General features: G+C 44.3%; 1 protein-coding gene across 2 annotated transcripts; it reads right to left on the bottom strand.

Annotated features, from left to right (window-relative positions):
• Positions 1 to 6558: 6558 nt before the first annotated feature.
• On the bottom strand, positions 6559 to 18567 carry LOC136530325 (vacuolar protein sorting-associated protein 52 A-like). Of its 2 annotated transcripts, XM_066523109.1 has the most exons (17): positions 17299 to 18567; positions 16606 to 16707; positions 15821 to 15904; positions 15528 to 15608; positions 15213 to 15356; positions 14974 to 15065; positions 14255 to 14336; positions 13125 to 13307; positions 12524 to 12639; positions 12385 to 12443; positions 9534 to 9634; positions 9286 to 9336; positions 8992 to 9171; positions 8268 to 8402; positions 8107 to 8181; positions 7259 to 7316; positions 6559 to 7169 (listed from the first exon to the last, which is right to left on the bottom strand). In XM_066523109.1, exons 1-17 carry the CDS (start codon positions 18457 to 18459, stop codon positions 6868 to 6870), a joined length of 3006 nt encoding a protein of 1001 aa, XP_066379206.1. In that variant the 5' UTR covers positions 18460 to 18567; the 3' UTR covers positions 6559 to 6867. The 2 variants fall into 2 exon arrangements, with proteins under 2 accessions (XP_066379206.1, XP_066379261.1); XM_066523164.1 differs by lacking the exon at positions 9286 to 9336.
• Between the last annotated feature and the right edge of the window lie 1191 nt (positions 18568 to 19758).

Genomic DNA, 19758 nt, shown 5'->3' with positions numbered 1-19758 from the left:
CAAGGTAAAGTTGATTGATATGTCATCCATCCATTGCTAAGGACTTGTTTAGTGTATCTAGTCATTCTTATCATGTCCTAGACTCATTCATGAAAATCGAATGAATTTGATTCATGTATGGTACCACTATTGCTTGTATGTTTGAAATGATCTAGTGGTAGCATATGACATGTTTGTGGGCTTGTAAACCTAGTGTTTGATCTAGAAAATAAGCTCTAAGTGTTTAACTCAACATGGTACAAGATAACCCTTATATGGAGGTGTGAAGAAGCTAGTCCTTGGATCAAACCGAGTTAAATATCTTTTGCTAGTGATCTAGATTGAACAAAATTGGGAAAATGATCCTCACTTCACATGGTTTCACCCCAATCTATCTAAAATTTGAGCTCACCTCTTTGTGCTAATTGTTGACAAAGGGGGAGAGAAATTCACAAAGATAGTAAGATAGGGAGAGCAAACAAATAAAATGATATTGTAAGGGGATCAATCAAAAATTGCACACAAGTAGGGGGAGCAAGCTCATAAACTTGTATGTTGCATTTTGAATATGCATTTCATATATTTGCTTGCATGGCACAAGTTTTAAATTTCAATATCCATGCTTGTGTGGTGTATGCTAGTTATATGCTTGAATGGTGAAATGAAAAACTAGCATGCATAGGCTAAAGTAACTAGACTTATGTTCATCTTATGGAAACTAGACCCTTGCTTGTAATGTTGATCTCATGGGGTATTCTAGTTTTTGTGTATGTTTAGTTACTAATGGTGCTAAGGATAGTATATTGATGCACTCTAATTGGTATCACACTTCAAAGGTCCATCTCTTATACCTTAGCATCATTTGGTAGATATTGCCTCCAATATTTTCTATCTAAGCATATGTGCAAGCTACAATCCAAACTCTTAGCACATATGTAGGGGGAGCAATTGCTACCATTTGGGGTTCATGAAACTTGTCCATATCCTTTTACATATGGTAAATATGCTTGGGCAATCAATGTGGATTCAATTAAATCTTAACTCATATCTTTGTATAAGGGTTGTCATCAATTACCAAAAAGGGGGAGATTGAAAGCTCTAGTTTGGTTTTGTCAATTGATGAAACCCTAAGTGCTAACCTAGTTTATCAAAGTGATTATGAGATAGGTAGCACTATTTCAAGTGGTGAAGCAAATGAAGATCATGACATGATGATGGTGATTCCATGGTGATGATCAAGTGCTTGGACTTGAAAAGAAGAAAGAGAAAAACAAAAGGCTCAAGGCAAAGGTATAAATTATAGGAGCCATTTTGTTTCAGTGATCAAGACACTTAGCTAGTGTGATTACATTTAGGATCGATAGTCGTACTATTAAGAGGGGTAAAACTCGTATCGAAATGCGGTTATCAAAAGTGCCACTAGATGCTCTAACTCATTGCATATGCATTTAGGAATTAGGATCTAGTGGAGTGCTAACACCCTTGAAAACATTTGTGAAAATATGCTAACACATATGCACAAGGTGATACACTTGGTGGTTGGCACATTTGAGGAAGGGTTAGAAACTTCACTGGCAGAGTGTCCGCCCGCAGAGTGCGGACATTCCGACGGTGCCACCGACGTCCCATATAGAAAAGACAGGGGTTCACAGAGTGACTAGACGCTGGTGGCACAGGGACCGGACGCTAGGGTCCTGCGTTCGGTCAGTGGCGTAGTGAAGTCCGCCCTCGGTCTATTGACCGGACGCTGGCGCAAGAATTGACCGGACGCTCAGGGCCTAAGTCCGGTCAGTATGACATATGATGACATATGTGGTGCACAGGAGGGACGTTGAGTGACCGAACACTGGGTAAGTCCGGTCGAGCATGACCGGACGCGTCCGGTCGTGATTTTTCATTTCTGGTTGCTTATTGGAAACGACCGGACGCTGAGGTCCTACATCCGGTCACTTCAAAGCAGCACGTCCGGTCACAACTTAAATATACTGATGACTGTTGAGATCGGGCGATCAGCGTTTGAAGCAGGGGACATGTGGCCCACATCGCGCGACCGGACGCTGGGGTCCAGTCGATCTGACCTACGCATCCGATCGTCCCGTTTTTCAGTGGACCGAGGAGCCAACGGCTCTATTTCATGGGGGCTTCTATTTAAGCCCCATGGCTGGCTCAAGCTCACTCTCTTGGCCATTTACATTGACATAGCAACCTTATGAGCTTAACCAAAGCCCTCCCACTCATCTACATCATTGATTCATCATCTTTGTGAGATTGAGAGATAATCCAAGTGCATTGCTTGAGTGATTGCATCTAGAGGCACTTGGTATTCATATTTCACTGTGGGATTCACTTGTTGCTCTTGGTGGTTGCCACCACCTAGACGGCTTGGTGCAATGGTGGAGGATTGACACGAGTTGGTGATTGTTCATGGCCATCTCCTGGTGATTGTGATGGGTCTTGTGCCTTCCCCGGTAGAGCGCCAAAAGGTAACTCTAGTGGATTGCTCGTGTCATTGAGTTACCTCACTTGTGGGTAGGCTCTTGCGGTGTCTAATTGTGTGGACGAGGTTTGTGCAACACCTCTTAGCCGTCGAACCACTAAGTGTTGGTCGACACAACAGGGACGTAGCGTGTTGGCAAGCACGTGAACCTCAGGAGAAAATTGGTTGTCTCTTGCCCCTTGGTATTCTCCTAGTGATTGATTTAGTATTCATCTTATGATTGGTTCACTCCTCTACACGGCGGTATAATCACCCTACTCACTCATTTATATTCTTACAAACTAGTTGTAGTAAGCTCTTTAGTGTAGCTAGAATTGAGAGATTGCTTTATAGTTTAAGTTCATCTAGTGGAGCTCTTTAGTGTAGCAAGTGTGAGAGCTCTTAGTGAGTAGTGACATAGAGTATTGTGTGATTAGTGATCATAGCAACTAAAATTATTGGATAGGTGGCTTGCAACCCTTGTAGAGCTAGAGCAAGTTTACATTTCGCTATTTGTTATACTAATCAAATTGTTCTAGTTGGTTTGTAGATTTTTAAATAGGCTATTCACCCCCTCTCTAGCCATATTAGGACATTTCACCGATACAACCCGTGGCTGTGATGGGCCATACCTGGGGACTCACATCAGGAACAGCGTCGGGTGTTCCGGTGCTGTTCTGCTGAACCCTCGTACGAGCACTGACAGGCGCGTCAGTCCACCATGACGTCCGCCAGGACAGAGTGGAGCGCCATGACCAGAAGACGATGCATGCACATGTTGCCAGTGATGGACAGGGTTGCGACGTGGAGTTGTTCCTGTTGACGTCTATAGGGTCGGTGGGACCCGCGTGAAGGAAAAGACGGATCCAACGATCCTGGATGACTTCTTCTCCTTCTCATTCTCCTCTTTTTCCTCCACTGTTACCCATGCTTTCCCTTGGCCTATAAAAGGGAAAGCAGGGTGTCCCATAAGGGGCATCGCAACACATCGCATCAATTCGGACTAGAATCCATCGAACCCCGAACCGATTAGAGCACACAAGCACACATCCGGGAAGCGACCGAGCTCTCGGCACCCGTTCGCTCCTCTCACCAGGGACTTGGGACATGTCCCTCTCTCGACCGTTTGTAACCTCTACTACGAACTTTCAGTGCTAGTAACCCGAGCAGCAGCAACGAACTGGACGTAGGGACATTCTGCCAAACCAGTATAAACATCGTGTCCTCTTAGCACACCATTCAAATCAGACGCGTAATATTAGAAATCTATTAGTCGGTGGCAACTCGAAACACCGGCAGATGTGGTACAGGTGTAACTACTGACTTGTAGCGCTTGCGCTTCCTTAGTTGAGCTGCTGAGAGTAGGGAGTAGGGACTGGAATTATTGTCATTCTTCTATATGATTAAAATTCATGAAGGATCGTCCTTCAATTCGATAGAGGTATCGTTCGGGGTCTCTTCCATTGATTTTTTTTTAAAAATATTATTATTAGGCCACTAATAAATTTGATTTCAAGTGTTATCCAGGTCCCCAAAATTAAGAAATGTCATTTTTCATGTTTCTAAACTTGACTCCATGTCCAAAAGGACCCTGGCCTACTTCCTGCACTGACGTAACATTAGCTAAACGTGTGTTGACATAGACTGTCATGTAGTCCCATGTGTTAGAGCCACCTCTCTTCTTCCTTCCTCATGACTCCCCATGGCGTCGCCTGCCCCACTATGCTTGAGCTCCACCTTATGTTCATTGTTGTTGTGCTCCCCTTCCTCGCTACACCCCTGCTCTGCCCTGCAGTACCAACAATTCGAGATGACCCTCATGTGATAGATTAGTGGAAGGCATAGTTGGTGGGTGGCAGGGGCGGATGACGGGCGTGGCACGTCATCGATGGCTGCGGGCAATCGCCGTGTTCCCTTGTGCTGGTTTGACTTATAAGCCATGGTTGAAAGTGTTGTTGGCTGGTTTGGTACGAGAGAAAAATACTGTTCATTGACTGATAAACCATGGCTTATAAGCCAGATACGAGCAAGCGAACAGGCTGAATGTAGGTAAGATTGCAGGCTCTCGTTGTATCACGATGGGTCGCGTGTTAATAACATGGCCTATTCTGAAACGACCCCGACAAGGGTTTTAGCTGGTTCAGTTAATTGGTTGCTCGGGCATTTTCAAAGGAGCTCTAGCTAACCCTATCATATTTTACAAGATGTGCCAAATGAAGTAGATCTTTTATGCACCGCCAACCTAGCTACCAGAGCAAAAGACCTCTCCTCCTTGCTCTACAGATATACTTTTTCTGTCCTACAAAGCTAGACGCTATAGGATCCCTAGATGGGACTAGTGATGAAGCACAGTGCTTTCCTCTTGTGTACAGGCCAGTAAGCCGTGTGGTGTACTTGCTTTTTTTTTGGCTTTATTTATTTCACTACCAACCAATTCAAGAATAAGAGATGGTTCTTTATCCTACCAAAGTTCGCTTTCTCCGGTGTCCTGTAGTGTTGATGCACCGATTCAAGAACAAGAGATGGTTCACGGTTTGGAAAGGTGTGATCCACCTAAACGCTGTAATGGTTAGCTAAGCACCAAAAGCGGGCGACATGACACGCCCCCACGCCGGCACTGTGCTGTAGCGGTGTAGCCACAGGCCCACACCCCCTCCTAGTCCTCTCCCACAGAGCCGGTAGCCCGGTACGGTCGTGGTCACGGAGACCGATGGACGGCGGCGAGGGCGAGGGGATGCTCCGGCCGCCGCTTTTCGGCCCAGTGGATGGGTGCTGGGTGGTGGGGTCGCGCCGCGGTCTGCTGCCCCCTGGTTGCGGCCGGCCGGGGCGGGCTTTATTCCCGCAGACTCAGAGATGCACCGCACCAACGCGTCGCTTTCTGTGTTTTACAGGGACAGGGACGATCGCGTCGGCGAAAACAGCTCAGGATCCGTGGTGAGTTGCTCAGGACTGCACCGCACCTTGTGATTTGTACAGGTCCCGAATTACCTAGCCTTGATGCTACGTACGTGTGCGGTGAGCTCGAGAGTCAGGAGATCGATCACACACACACATTCGGCTCACATATTCGTTACCATCTTATTACCGTGATAATATTAGTATCTCATACGGTCATACCTTGGACGATATATGGCCATACATGTTCAGAACAATCCAGCCCGACTTTAGATCCAGAGGTATCTTGGAGGATCTGCAAAGGACAAACGGATAAGATTGATCAAAAGACGGGGACGTGATGGATGGGTTGGTTTCCATTACCGCTTGCACATGACGGTCGACGGATGTTTTTCCCCTGCAGAATGCAGATTGAAGAGGACAGCAGCGATCACTACTCAGAAGTGGCCGGTGGCTGCATGCAGTGTAGCAAGAAAAGGATTGCCATCTTTCTTAGGTACCTGAGCTACCTAATATAGTCTTTCTGACAGGACAATATGTAGCCATCTTGTACATTCCAGCATCAACGAAAAAAAAAGGAGTAGCATTATCCCTCTTTAGTGTGATCTTATTATGGCTTACTTAATCATCTCGGCAAGAGTAGATTCATCAGAACATCCGTAATTGTGAACTCAGCATTCAGGGAACAGAGAATTATGCAAATCTACAATAATTGACAAGTGAAATCTTCAAATTCTTGGTTGCATTACATTCAATTGGTAGCAAACGAATTTGGAATACTTTAGAAGACTTAGCAAATAGAGTTTTTTTCTTTCTTTCTTTCAACTGCACCAGTTTCAAGTACAGTAATTTCACGAAAACGCCTTTTCCTATTCAGAACTTCATCTCTATCCAGGATTAAAGAAAGGTGTTCATTTGTCAGAGGAATAAGGAGGAAAAGATATTTTAAAGCATACTTACCGTCAACAGTTGACAATGATATGCAAGCCGAAACCAATCAATCAAAATGTCAGGTCCAAGCTTGCTATAATATATATCCTGTCTCTAGGATAGCTATAGCTAGAAGACGAAGCTAACACAGAGAAGCACTGGTTGTTAAAAAAAAGCACTCTATGGGGACCATATTACGGCAGTTCACTCATACTACCCAGCTTCGGGTGATTCAATAAACTTTGGAAAATAATAGGTAACACATCAGGAAATCAGTAACTTTCTAGGATCAAACCATGAGTAGGTTACTGTTGTCGAGTATAGTCTGATTGACAAACACCAACAATAAAGCCTACTAGTCTCAAGCAAGTTGAGGTAGGCTATATAGAACATAAAAAAATATCAATAACAGTAAACAACATAAAGTAAAAGATGTTTTAACTGTCCCATTTACAGTATCTATACTTTTAAAATCAAACTAAAAATGTCAACTGGCACTTCTCTGGTTGGAAGGTTTAAAAAAGTCTCGATGGTGATATTTTGGTTTAGCTTTTTGTCCAGAACTTCTTGGACGCCATGATAAGCAACTAGAGTGTTCTTGAGTATTTCCTGATTTCATATGAAATAGAGGTGATGGAAACCATATGTCTGTTCAAAGTCAAACCCCCTGTGATTTTTTTCACACATTCTGAGAGCCTGTTATAGTCATTAAGCAACTGGGTCATTGCTGCTTTTAGAATTGCCATCCCAGAAAAAAGGTTACTACAAGAAGTTATGACTTCATTGTGCATGAGCTCTAGAGCAGTTCTCCACTTCATGGCAAAGTTCTTCACAACTGGCTCAACATCAGCAATATTGGTGTCCTCGGTGTAAGATACCAAGTCTTCCGCTAAAAAGAGGATAAGAATAATCATTTTTTGCATATTCCCATGGGTGATAGCATTCACATCAACTGGGATGAAGTTTTCTGCAACTTACAAACATGGCTCCTCACAAACCGAAGTAAGTCACTGAAATGTTCCATGAGCAAATCATCCTGTACTCCAACAAAGATGACATGAAAAACTTTGAAAAGATACAATAAAATCATTTCAGTTCATAAAAAGGAGCCTATAATATGTAAGATCTTGATAGTAAACTGGAAACAGGTCAGTGTTCTTGTGGTGGGGAGGCTATTTAACCTCCCTGACACCTGAGTTTGATTCCTGGGCATTTGGTTTGGTTAAAAGACTTTTTTCCTCGACATGCAGAAGGTTAAAAGGGGGGGGAAAAAGGAAAATGTAGAAAAGCTTGAAAGAAACTCACAACACTGGTAAATCCAAATAAATGGTTGTAAATATTATCTTGTAATCATATCTTAATGTTCTCATTTCCATTCGCCATATGGAATGTTATCCAAAAATTTTAGAATAATTAAGATTTAAGAAATTATATTTCAAAGTGTAATGTGCATATCTTTACTCATTCCCAAAGTTTAATAAATGGGCAGTGATCCGCCAGTTACCAACAATAAACAATGTGACTAAAGATACTTAGTTTTTTATACCAAATATTTTTACAGTTATCAATATATGTGTCAACCTATCAGAAATATTGTAAAGGGTCAAAATCACCCATTTGCGGTCTAAAACTTGCCATTAGTCCCCTATTGCAGCATGGTCGTAGTGGAGATCGGTTTCAACCTAGCATAAGTTCAATAAAAAATACTAGATCCCACCAGCAGCAATCCAAAACAGCACAACCAACAAGCTGCAACCAGCCTGTTAGTTTTCGTGGCTCAGTAATAGTACATAGCGGATACTGAAGACATGAGAGGATTGCTTTACCACAAAAACCATCATGTTAGTTTCTAACTTCTCTTCAAAATATCTTTGCAGTTTTTTGGCTTCATCACCAGCTTCCTGAGAAAAGAAAAGCTACAGTAAACTTTCAAAAGAATTGTAATGAGTATAAGATGAGAAATTATAAATTGAAGCAGGAAACAGACCTTGAGGACAGAGATGGCCATGTCATAATTATTCAAAAGAAAAAGGTGCTGCAGCTTGGTAGTTGTAAAAGTTTGGGCAAGCCTAATAAGTAGGAGATCAATAGCTGACTGCAAGCGTTCCAAGTTCATATCAAGCTGCATAAATCATGAATCATACTATCATATAAGCTGGCAACCTAATTACAGCATTCACAGAACCAAAAGCTGAACGGAACAATATCACGATTTGGAATGAATCTGGAACTGGAATTTCTGATCCCTGCCCCACATTTTTCTTGGGAAAGGTCAGAAACTCTATTTTGTATTTGAGTTTGGTACTAAAGAGAGGTATATTGAAGATCCATGCCCCACATTTGAATTTGGAATGAATCTGGAACTGGAATTTCTGATCCCTCCACCATACAAATCTGTTTATTGAGTAGTATAAGAGGTACTATAATTGCCTATTCTGAATAAAGATTTCCAGTTGTAGTCCACTTTTATGAATGTTTTTTACGAAACCTGTGTAGCAGTCCTATTAGAAATCCAACAAGAGCAGATAGACAATTTACTTGCATAACAATGACCAAGTGAACAACTTCAGAAGTGAGATATATGCAAGTAGGTCAGCAAGGTACTATTTAAGTGACCATATAAAAAATAATGTTTTTATCAATAGGATCTTAGTATATATATAGCTGCTTGCAATATTAAAAAGGCAGTGGCATTAGGTAATTAAACAAACCTGACCATCTCCGCATTCAGCATTAAGTTGAACAAGGGATGCTGTGAACTCCACGTAGCACCTTGCAATATGGTGTGGATGGGTACCATCTATCCATATTGTTTGCGCATCGCACTGATATAAGCTTTGAAGATACATGTCAAACACTACCTTGAAACGTGGCCAGAGATACATCAGAGCCTAAAGCAGATACAAGAGGGTCATGATCAAGATAAGAAACTAAAAAAAAAGAACAAATGGAAGTTGATAGCTGAGTGATTTATCACTCATACAAAATTGTGGCTCTTTACGAACCTTATCAAAATAGTTATCAAGACAAGGAAGCCGTCTGTCGCACATAACCAACTGAAACAAAAAAGGGACAATATGGTGAACTAACAAGCAAAATGTGCTATATTAGAAAGAAACATAGTTTAGCAAATGATCCATAATCTTATGGTTTAAGAAATTAACTTAGGTGCAATTACAGCATGTGTGATCAGCAATAACACATTTTCTTTTGTTGATTACACAATTAATACGTTGTGTTTATAACTTCCTACCTGGTGCTTCCTAGTTATGCAGATTATGAGCATGAGGCATACAGCATCATGACAATTTGGAAGAGTGATATCCAAATGTTGATCAATAACAGCAAAAGGTCCTGAAAGTAATGGTGAGAATATGAGATTTTGTCACAACATTTGAAGCTGATGCTGCATCATAGATGATACTTTAGGGACCATCATGATTTTTGCCATTGCGAGGATTCCCCTTTTACCTAGGTTCAAGTCCTCTCGAGGCGAATTTGGGTGCTTATTTTCTTCTTATAAAATTCCACCTATTTCCTCCTAGGGTTTTTTTTTTTTGCCTCTCATCTTAAGTACAGCTGTAGAATCTGTTCGGATACAGACACACACCACCACACACGCACACCTCACACACACACGGTATACGAACAAACCTACAACTATACCTAGACAACGAACGCAGCTGAGAGGTACTCGAAGATCATCAGACTCTGAGTGTGGCTGTTATGTGGCTGCTAGGATCGAGAGGAGAGAGCCGAGGGTCGCGACGGCGGCTGGCGCGCTACAGTACCCGCTGCTACTGTTCGCGTCGGCGGCAGCTAGGGCTGCAAGGGCACCGGGGGAGGCCGGCCGCGGGGCTTCGCCCACGGCCGGCAAGAGAGAAGGGATTTCCTTCTAATCTCTTGCTTATTCTAGATTGATACATCTCCTCCCATTATATAGAGAGGTCTGACTTGGCCCCTAAGCAAGCGACTAATTAACCCTAATGGGCTAAGGCCCAATAGGCCCTTGACTCCTCTAACACTACACCCCACCTGGACATGCAGCTCGTCCTCGAGCTGCGACCTAACAATGATGCTAACTATGGCTTCACTAGACACAAACTGAATACCTAAGAATACGCCTTTTACATCTCGGCTTATTTCAAATAAACTCGACTTTTTATTCTTGAATCCTGAAGATGCGGCGAACACCCTCCGCGTGCTGGACAGGCTCGTGTAGCCGCCTGGATCCCATGGAGACCATCGAAACGAGAGGGTTGCACGGGTACGGCTGTCTGGAATCAATCGCAACAGCGACCAGCGGAGACGACCTCGTGGCGGCTTACAGCGAAACGCGGCAGCGCTAGGCAGTGCGTCTCCGCCGGCGACAAAGAGGAGTGCGCTTCTTCTATCATCACTCCCATAGAACTGGAGTGCGCCGCCTGCGGGAACAGCACCATGCTCGCGCCTGGAGACAGCAACGGGTCAGCGCGGTTGTTGTTGGCCGTTCGACGGGGCGAGGTCGCGCCCCCCCCCCCCCCCCCCTTGTCGAGGTCGATCGCCGTCAAGGCCGCCTCATGCATCTGCCGGCGCATCTCCTGCAGTCGGCGCCGCGCTAGGAGGCCGCGTGCTGCAGCCTGTAATCGCATCGTCGCAGACTGACAATCACTCTTCTGCGCAAGCGCCACTTGCACGGTTGCTGCCGCAGTGGCGATCTGATCGCCCGGCTGTGCACCTGTGAATGGAGGCACCGGCACGCCGAGGACGAGGCCCGCCGACTGTGCGCCCGCAGATGAGGGCACCGACGCCGGCGGCGGGTCCTGTGCGGAGGCCGAGGGCGCCGCGCCCGTGCTGTCCAGCGAGGGCGGCGTGTAGATGGGTTTCGACAAACCGGCGATCCAAGCCGGAAGCGGTGGCAGCAGCTGCTGCTGGAACGTCGGCGGCGGGTTCGGCTGCGGCCCCAGCAGGAACCCATGAATCCCGGCCACCATCTTGCCGAGGTCAAGGACAGCCGCCGTCAACTGCTCGTTCGTCATGACGCCCACGGCGGAGGACGACAGGTGGACATGATCGAACCACATGATCGAACCAGAGATCTCTGATACCAGATGTTATGTGGCTGCTAGGATCGAGAGGAGAGAGCCGAGGGTCGCGACGGCGGCTGGCGCGCTACAGGACCCGCGGTGCTACAGTACCGCTGGTACTGTTCACATCGGCGGCGGCTAGGGCTGCAAGGGCACTGGGGGAGGCCGGCCGCGGGGCTTCACCCACGGCCGGCAAGAGAGAAGGGATTTTCTTCTAATCTCTTGCTTATTCTAGATTGATACATCTCCTCCCATTATATAGAGAGGTCTGACTTGGCCCCTAAGCAAGCGACTAATTAACCCTAATGGGCTAAGGCCCAATAGGCCCTTGACTCCTCTAACAGTGGCGGGCACGTCACTTGACCATTGTGGCACATCTGCGCGAGAGGCAACTGAAATTATTTAGGGAACTATTGTTCCCGGGTGAGACACCGGCGTCGAAGCCAGGCTTCGAACGCGGGCGGGCAGCGTACTCACCTGCACCGCTAGCCAACCGAGCCAGAGCTTGGTCTAGTTTTTTTGCGATTCTCCTTTCAGGATTTTCCGCCCATAGTAATGAAATACATGATTTGCCAATTTTTTATTTGTGCACTCAGGATTTCCCACTTTGGGTGTGTTGGAGTATAAGTGAATTGCCCACCTCTCCCCATCAGCTTAAGCTTGAACTGGTTGGTGTATGCAACTCAATAGGGTGTATTATCTCAGTTTTTTGGCCAAAAACACTGAGTGGAAATATGCTTATGACAAGGTCCCAACTAATCCTGCAACGCCCATGGTATAGCCAGACCCATAACAAATTTTATATCACATTTGCTTAATCCCAGTCAGATTCACTCCATTTGCTTGACCTGTTAATGTTTCACTCAATCTACAGCTGCGAGAATGGTTGTAGTTGTCCAGTCTATTCTTTTGAAAGGTAAATGAGGCATATTAGATGTTGGCAGAGTGACATCAAATCTTTTCCCTAACAAAATAAAGAGTGTCCCTGAAGACAGTGGAAAGAAGACAAACGAATCATAAAATAACAAAAGAACGTACCTTCGAAAACTTGATAAAACAGTGCCTCTTCTCCAAAGAATGATTCTATGAAAAGATACCTGAAAAGTAAAATAGAAACTATTGATAATGTTAGCATACACACTTATTATACTTAACTGTAGATCAAATTGATAGATACTCAGAGCTTGCAGTGTCCATCAGAAGCTTCTGAAGGCTCCTGAAAATAACTTCATATGGGTATTTACGAGAGTTGACTTGAGATATATGCGGAACCAAGCCAGGTTGATGAATCTCCTGAAAAGTAAGGTAAACGGGATTATTAAATAGAACAATACTTACTAAAGCAGCATTTGCTGAATGCTGCACCTTGGAGGACTAGGGTCCAAAAACAATGCAACATTGCTGAATCTCCAAACCTAGATAGAGCTCTGTTGGTCGCTAGTAGGAGCTTCTCTATTGGAGCTTGGCAGGGGCACAAGGTATCAATAACCTCCTTGCCCAGGGGCTGAATGAGAGTTAATTTTTGGGTCAAGGTCGCCTACTTTGTGTGTCAAGGGCTAGTCTGTTTAATTGGGACATAGTGGTGTGAGTGGGTGTGCCTTGTATGGGTTCTTATCCCTTTTTTTCTTCTTAATATAATGATGTGCAGCTCTCCTGCATGTTCGAGAAAAAAAAACATGCAACATTTTGCATTTGAAGTCAAGGTTTCCATGTTGCTCTGAACAGGAAAAGGATGTTCATAGAGTAAAGCACCTTCTTTGATGTGTTCAATCAAGTACCTTCAGAATATTTGCACGTTCACCTAATGAAAACATGAAACCATGATTTCTCAGATGCTCTCTTCCTCTTATTATAATATCAATGATACTGGTATCATGTCCACTAAAATCATTGAGTACACCAATATCTAGCTTCAACCTCTCCAATGCTTCTACATACACATGAAAGTATGTACTCAGCACCTGTTTGCAAAAGGGGAAGGTGAGAACAAACTAAATCAAGATCACAAGGAACATAACTATCCAGTACAATTACTATGTTCATAGTGGAAGGTCACTATGACACCATGACTATGGGCACCACAAAAGCAGATACATAGGCAATTTTTTCTTACTAAAAGAAGCAGTATTCTGTCATATTCTAAATTCATAAGCTTTCCTCATGAATAGAAAATTAATGGAGACCTACAATTTGAGAACCAAATCAATAATGGGTAGCATGTACTGTACACTACTGGCTGCACAACGACATATTAGTAGGTTGGATGACACCCAGTTCGGATGTTGGTAAAAACATTAGGTAACAATGTGCTTCTGTTATCCGGAAATGACAGCTCCAATGTTCCATCAATACCATAGGAGAAACAAAGGTGCAACAGCTGGGGGCCACTATGTGGAAGGATGGCTAGAGCTTGATGCCAGATAAAGGAATCATAATCATACTGCCTGAGTCTTAGAGACTAGTTCAATATTGTGAAAACAGACTAAATGCAGTTTTCATTATGCAAACCAATGCCCAAAGTAGGCATTTTTTGTATAGTCAACGGAATCACCAAAACTTAAAAGATGAGCATCAAAAGCAAAGTCTCATCCTTCCTCCATCTAGTTAAATCACTTTCAGACACTGAGGCTTATACCTCCACACACTCTTGGAAACCCTGTTCAGATACCAACAGTTCATACAGATTTAGTCATGGAGAAACTAACTAAAGGGCGTACCCAGTGCAGAGAGCTCCTGCTCTGTGCGGGGTCTGGGGAATGGTGTTAGTGGCAAGCCTTACCCTCGCCTGTACAATGCGAGGAGACCGCGACTCGAACCCGGGACCTTCCGGTCACAGGCGGTAAGACTCTACCGCTTGCACCAGGCCCGCCCTTCTGGAGAAACTAACTAGAACGTCAAAAAGACTTACCTTATTCATTGTATCAACATATGATGCACACAAATCACCATACGTCTCGGAACCATGCTCTTTAAGAAACAGAACGAGATACCTAAGAAACCATGTAAGCTACAATTATTTCATGCAGCAAATTAATGGAAAGTGGTCTGCATTTTATTGCATTTGCAACAGTGGAATGATCTCAACACAAATAAAGAAAGCAAGCGTGCTATTTTAATCTAATTATTTGTTAATGCAACATATGGTGATATGGCTAACAAATATAGTGTATGATGTGTACTAGATACAACCATAACAGAAACAACACTCTTTCACATCCTAAATTCGGAATTCACTAGTCAAATTGTTCTCCCAATCCCCCAAAATAACAGTAATAATATAATAAATTGAAATAGTTTCTGCACTACCCATATAGTTTAAATTTGAAGCATTACTGAGCATGAAACTAACTCCAACAAATGCACTAAAGGTTTGGTGCATGGCAGTATAATTTTTTTTTAGGTAAAATGGGGTAGGTGACATGAGCAAAATAAAAAGACGAAGAACGAAGAAGAGTTATGCATCAAACTATCATGTGCAGCAGACACGAGTAAATCAAAGGATGGGAAGAGTGTGAATAAGATTTTCCTCATGAACATGCACATTAGAAGTTAACACCTTAGAAGATAAGTGTTGTAAGGAGAGAAAAATTTACTTCATGCATGAAATTAGTTTTGCACGGCATATACCTATGCTTCTGAAGCAAATTTTGTTGCAATATCTGTATATTAGTCCCAGGTTTTCTCATAGCAAAGAAAATCTCCATAATATGTCTGGAAATCTGAAATGGTAAATGCAGCGAAAGATGGGCATGAAACATCACTCCAGATCACATATTAACTACTGAACTAACATAAGCAGAAATTACGAGGGAACAAACACATCATCCATCAGAACCAGAAACAGTGAATAACCAAGATGATGTAACCTTGGATAGTGCCTTTTGTCGAAGCCTTTCCAATTCTTGCTTAATATCATTCAGAGCTTGTGATGCATTAATCAATGGATCATCTTGAACAAATTTCAACTTTCTGCTAAGGATCTCCAGACTTCTGGCATAGCCATCATTTACCTAACAAAAGAAACTGGAATAGCAACTCATATGAACTATATGAAAAAAAAAGAATAGCAAGTCGTCGTTCCTGAAAACTGACAACTTGCAGTGCACAAGATAAAACAGGAAGTAAACAATCAAAATGCAAAACCATAGCATCAAATATCTGAGCTTTTTTAGGACAGTTACCTCTCCATTAATAAGAATATTTACCAAACCAGGAGGAGCAACTATCTCTTCAACAAACCCAGCAAGCTTTGTCTCAACCAACTGGGCATGTTTAAGATTTCATGTCAGCACATAATGATAATAAAGGCTAAAATGCATGAGTGTACCGTGCACTTATGTTACAATTGCAAGATATTAGTGGAAGGATCAATCAAATTGCTGTGAAAATTAATGTTACTTGTAAGCTAATTTGTGAAAATACAGGAAACCATTGATGTTAACATATGGTATTTGCTATGCAAGCTTGCCCTGACCTTGCGGTTCTTCAGTTTCAAGCTTATATCCCAGGATTTCTCCTGAAGGCTTCTAATTTCCGAGCTTATCAAACCTATATGGACCTGCCAAGTGAATCATTAAAATTAATTTTCAGTGATTTGATTATAATCAAAAGCTAATTTGAGCAAAAGCTGCTATAGAAGCGAATTTAGTAAAAAGTAAATAAACCATCGTGAACTTGAAGCAACACTACAATCGACAAAATCAATTAGTAATGGATTTCCTTTTAATAAAAAGGAACACAGGAGCATTTTCTCTCTTGGTAAAAAAAGTAGTGGTTTGATCTATAGAATGTAAAAAAATATATTTTAGTGACATCTGGGTTGGTGATTTGTTAAATTCTGGGACAAATTCCATGGAATCATAAGATTACAACAATGCTAAGAAGGAGATTATATATGAATATGTGCCTCCTGTAGTCCTGTATGACAATGTAAAGCAGCCAACCAATTTATCATGCCAAGAGAGACTGAAAGTCCAATTTAAGAGAACATAAAAGTAGCATCAAGTTTCATAGGTAAACACAACCCGGTATCCACATGATCTTTGAAGAAGATAAAAAAAACTATTGCGATCTACAAATACAAACACACCCATGTTTTGTATATCCACATTAACGAACTGCACCACCATTCCAGCAGTTGTTTTGCGTTTGTGCAGAACAACAGACCTACAATCTATTTAGCTATACCAATCGAAGGAATTTGACCTAAAACATGGAAATGCAAAAAAAAAAAAATGCATACACTGGTTGAGTATATACCTGGAATCCACTAAGAATTGATCCTATTTGTGACAAAATAATGTCACAGTCATGAATCTGATCATGCAACAGAACAAGGCTGTCATTATCTTCAATATAATCCTGAGGATATAAACAAACATTCTCTAAGACCCAGGTGTTTAGATGCAATATTTCCACATAAAATTTCAGAATGCATAGATAAAAAATATGCAGAATAGCAGAGCATGTTTATTTGGTTGATAAAATATAGGACACGACATTGCTGGCTACGAAAAATATACAGATCTGTTCCATCAGTCGTACAATGCAGCTATTGAAAAACTTACCTGTAAATAAGTTACAACACAAAGGTATAGATTATAAGGCACCAATATATTGTTTTTGACATAAAAAAATGGGTGTCAGAATATGCGACTTGAAGCACTAGAATTGGTTGTTGATTATGAATTTTGCCAAAATGTGAAGGTTTAGCTTGCACATCAGTTCTACTGCTTGCATTGCTACACACATTGCGGCAGAAACTGTACACGTGGTATAACACAAGCTGATTGCTGCAAGTTCTGAAACCATTGCAGATTGCACTGCATTGCTTCAGTCTTCAGCGAAGAAGAAACTCGGTTGATGGATGAATTCCCATGCCATGATTTCCCCCCAATACATGGTGTTCACTGCCTAACTGAAAGGCTTCTGCAGCAGCGCGGTGAGGTAGACCTCGTCCTTGCCGTTGTTGCTGCCTCCGGCGACGCTCTTGTCAGCGGCGACCCACTTGATGGTCTTGTAGCCGAGCCTCCGCAGCATGGCGGCATAGACGCCCTCCAGGTTGCTCCTCCGGCACCAGAAGTGGTCCACCCAGAGCAGCCCGCCGGGGCGCAGTACACGGTCGGCGTCGTACCACAGGAACTCCAGCGCCGCCTCTGGGATCCAACGGTTCACGGCGTGCCCCGCACGCACCACGTCCATGGTCCCGTCTCCCACCGGGAACCGCTGCTGCAGCGGCACGTGCAGCGGGACCACCCCACGCGCCGCGGTGGCTTCCGAGTAGGGCGCGCCCAGGTTCATTGTGGTCGTCAGCACCGTGGCGTTGGCGAGCTTCTTGAGCCGCGCCGCCAGCGTGCCCGTGCCGCCGCCGATGTCGAGCCCGAGCCGGATGGGCCCCGCCCGGCTCAGCGAGGCCAGCCGCAGCAGCTGCGGCGCCGTCAGGTCCAAGGGCCCCCACGAGCGGAGGAACCGTGCGGCCTCCGTGCGCGCCACGTCGAAGCCCAGCGACGGCGGCAGGCAGGAGAACGATTTGCACTTGCCCTCCTTGGGCCATCGGACGGCGGCGTCGGGAAGCGGGGCGAAGGGGTCGGTGGGGAGGAGTTTGGATGCTGATGCGGGTGCGGTGGGGGAGAAGCACCTGCGGCGCGGGAGCGGATGGCACCCGCGGAGGAGGAGGGGCTCGGCGAGGGAGAGGGCGTCGTCGGGGCAGGGCGCGAAGGGGGTGTAGGACATGTAGCGGTGGAGGAGGTCCGGGTGCGCGGAGCAGGCGGACGCGACGGGGGCGAGGCGGGAGTAGAGGACCAGCTCCGCCGGGGGAGGCGGCGGGGGAGGGGACGACGAGCGGAGGTGGTTCAGCTGCGACACGCCCGCGCGGATGGCGTCCAGCTGCCGGATGAGGACCAGGTCCTTGTCGCCGTCCCGTTGCTGCTGCTGGAGAAGGAGCGGCGGCACGGTAGCGGCGCGGAGGGAGAGGTGGTACAGCGACACCAGGTTGGTGGCCACCACCGACAGCAGCAGCAGCACGTTCAGCTTCACGCCGAGGTTGAGGCCACCACCGCACGGCCATCGTGCTCCTCCACCACTGGAGGCGGAGGCCACCCCCGTCCTCCCCATCGCTGGCACGACTGGCTTGGAGAATGTCGGCGGGATCTGGGGGCAAGACTGCTGCTGCAGTGAGCTCTGAGCTGAGACACTGGTGAGTGGTGACTGGGGTTGACCACTTAACCCCTGTCTGCTTAACACTACACGGTCCACTTGACCCCTGTCTGATTTTGATTTCCACAAGGTCCACGTATATTTGGTACAGAAGTTTCTTGTATTTAGCAGTTAAACAACATGGTACAGTGATCCATCAAAAAGCCGAGTGTCCAATAAAAGCATCCATGCTAACTAAGATTTCAGAAAACCTTGTTGAGCCAGATAAGACAGCATCACAATACTTTATCAATGAGGTTTGGCAACAGGGTCTATACTTATTATTGGGAACAAACAAATCATAATGATAGACACGAAACGAAAAATTTGTCATTTATTTGAAGTTTCCTGACATGACCACCATCTTTTCCTTGTAGGAAATATAGTTTCAGAGAGGAAATTATACATCCACCGTAGTGGATTATTCCATTAAAAAAATATGCTAGCCATCAGTTCTGGAAAAAAAAAACAAATATGCTGCAATGTATAAGTGGTTTTAGCAGTGGCACAGCTATAGGTTTCAGTGACTCATACTTGAATAAGAGCTTCTTCAATATGGCCTAGGTCGCCCTCAACCAATGTTGCCATGCCTCGCTATTTTTCACCATTGGTTAAAATACTTACTAGTACCTGGATACAACAGAGAGAAGCGTGTAAGGCCGTCCGCAGTGCGGTAGTAAAGCCAGAAAATATGTGGGATCAGATACAGCAAATAGAGCATCACTCAAGTTAAGCTACAGTGTGTAAAATAGATGGAACCGGTGCTACTTAGTACGTGGGGCCCACAACTCTAATAAAATATTCATTGTCTTTCCAACCATCCGTACTTACACGTCTCCCAAGCTCAACTGCCAACTATTGCTACAGTAGCTTTATAATTTTTTAAGAAGTTGGAACCGGAGCAAGAACGTTCACCGCTCCATCGTTTTCTGGAGTCGCTTAGAGTTGGAATTGCCCCCTCACAGTGGCAGGAGCGGTGCTCTACTTTTCTCTCTCCTTTTGAGGCAGCACTTAGGCGACACACTGCGGACGGCCTAAGCTTTTGGTATGACTGGTATACGACTTATGAGGAAAGATATAGATCAAGCTTCTAAGAACTTGAGTGAGGTATGTTGGGGCTGGAATGCTAAACATCATCTGGAAGGTGTGAATTTTGGCATTTGGTAGCCGAAAATGCATCCTCAATGTGTGAATGGTAAACTGAACAATACACACATG

Source organism: Miscanthus floridulus, chromosome 1, assembly GCF_019320115.1.
Source record: "Miscanthus floridulus cultivar M001 chromosome 1, ASM1932011v1, whole genome shotgun sequence".
In the NCBI taxonomy this organism is placed as follows: domain Eukaryota; kingdom Viridiplantae; phylum Streptophyta; class Magnoliopsida; order Poales; family Poaceae; genus Miscanthus; species Miscanthus floridulus.
This window is presented reverse-complemented; position numbering and strand designations above follow the sequence as displayed.

Coding starts and splice junctions, on each gene's coding strand:
- LOC136530325 (XM_066523109.1), bottom strand. CDS start 18,459: ATGGGGAGGACGGGGGTGGCCTCCGCCTCCAGTGGTGGAGGAGCACGA. Junction 15,905..16,605: donor CAATTCTTAGTGGATTCCAG/GTATATACTCAA, acceptor TTCACTTGGCAG/GTCCATATAGGTTTGATAAG. Junction 12,640..13,124: donor AACGTGCAAATATTCTGAAG/GTACTTGATTGA, acceptor CTTACTTTTCAG/GAGATTCATCAACCTGGCTT.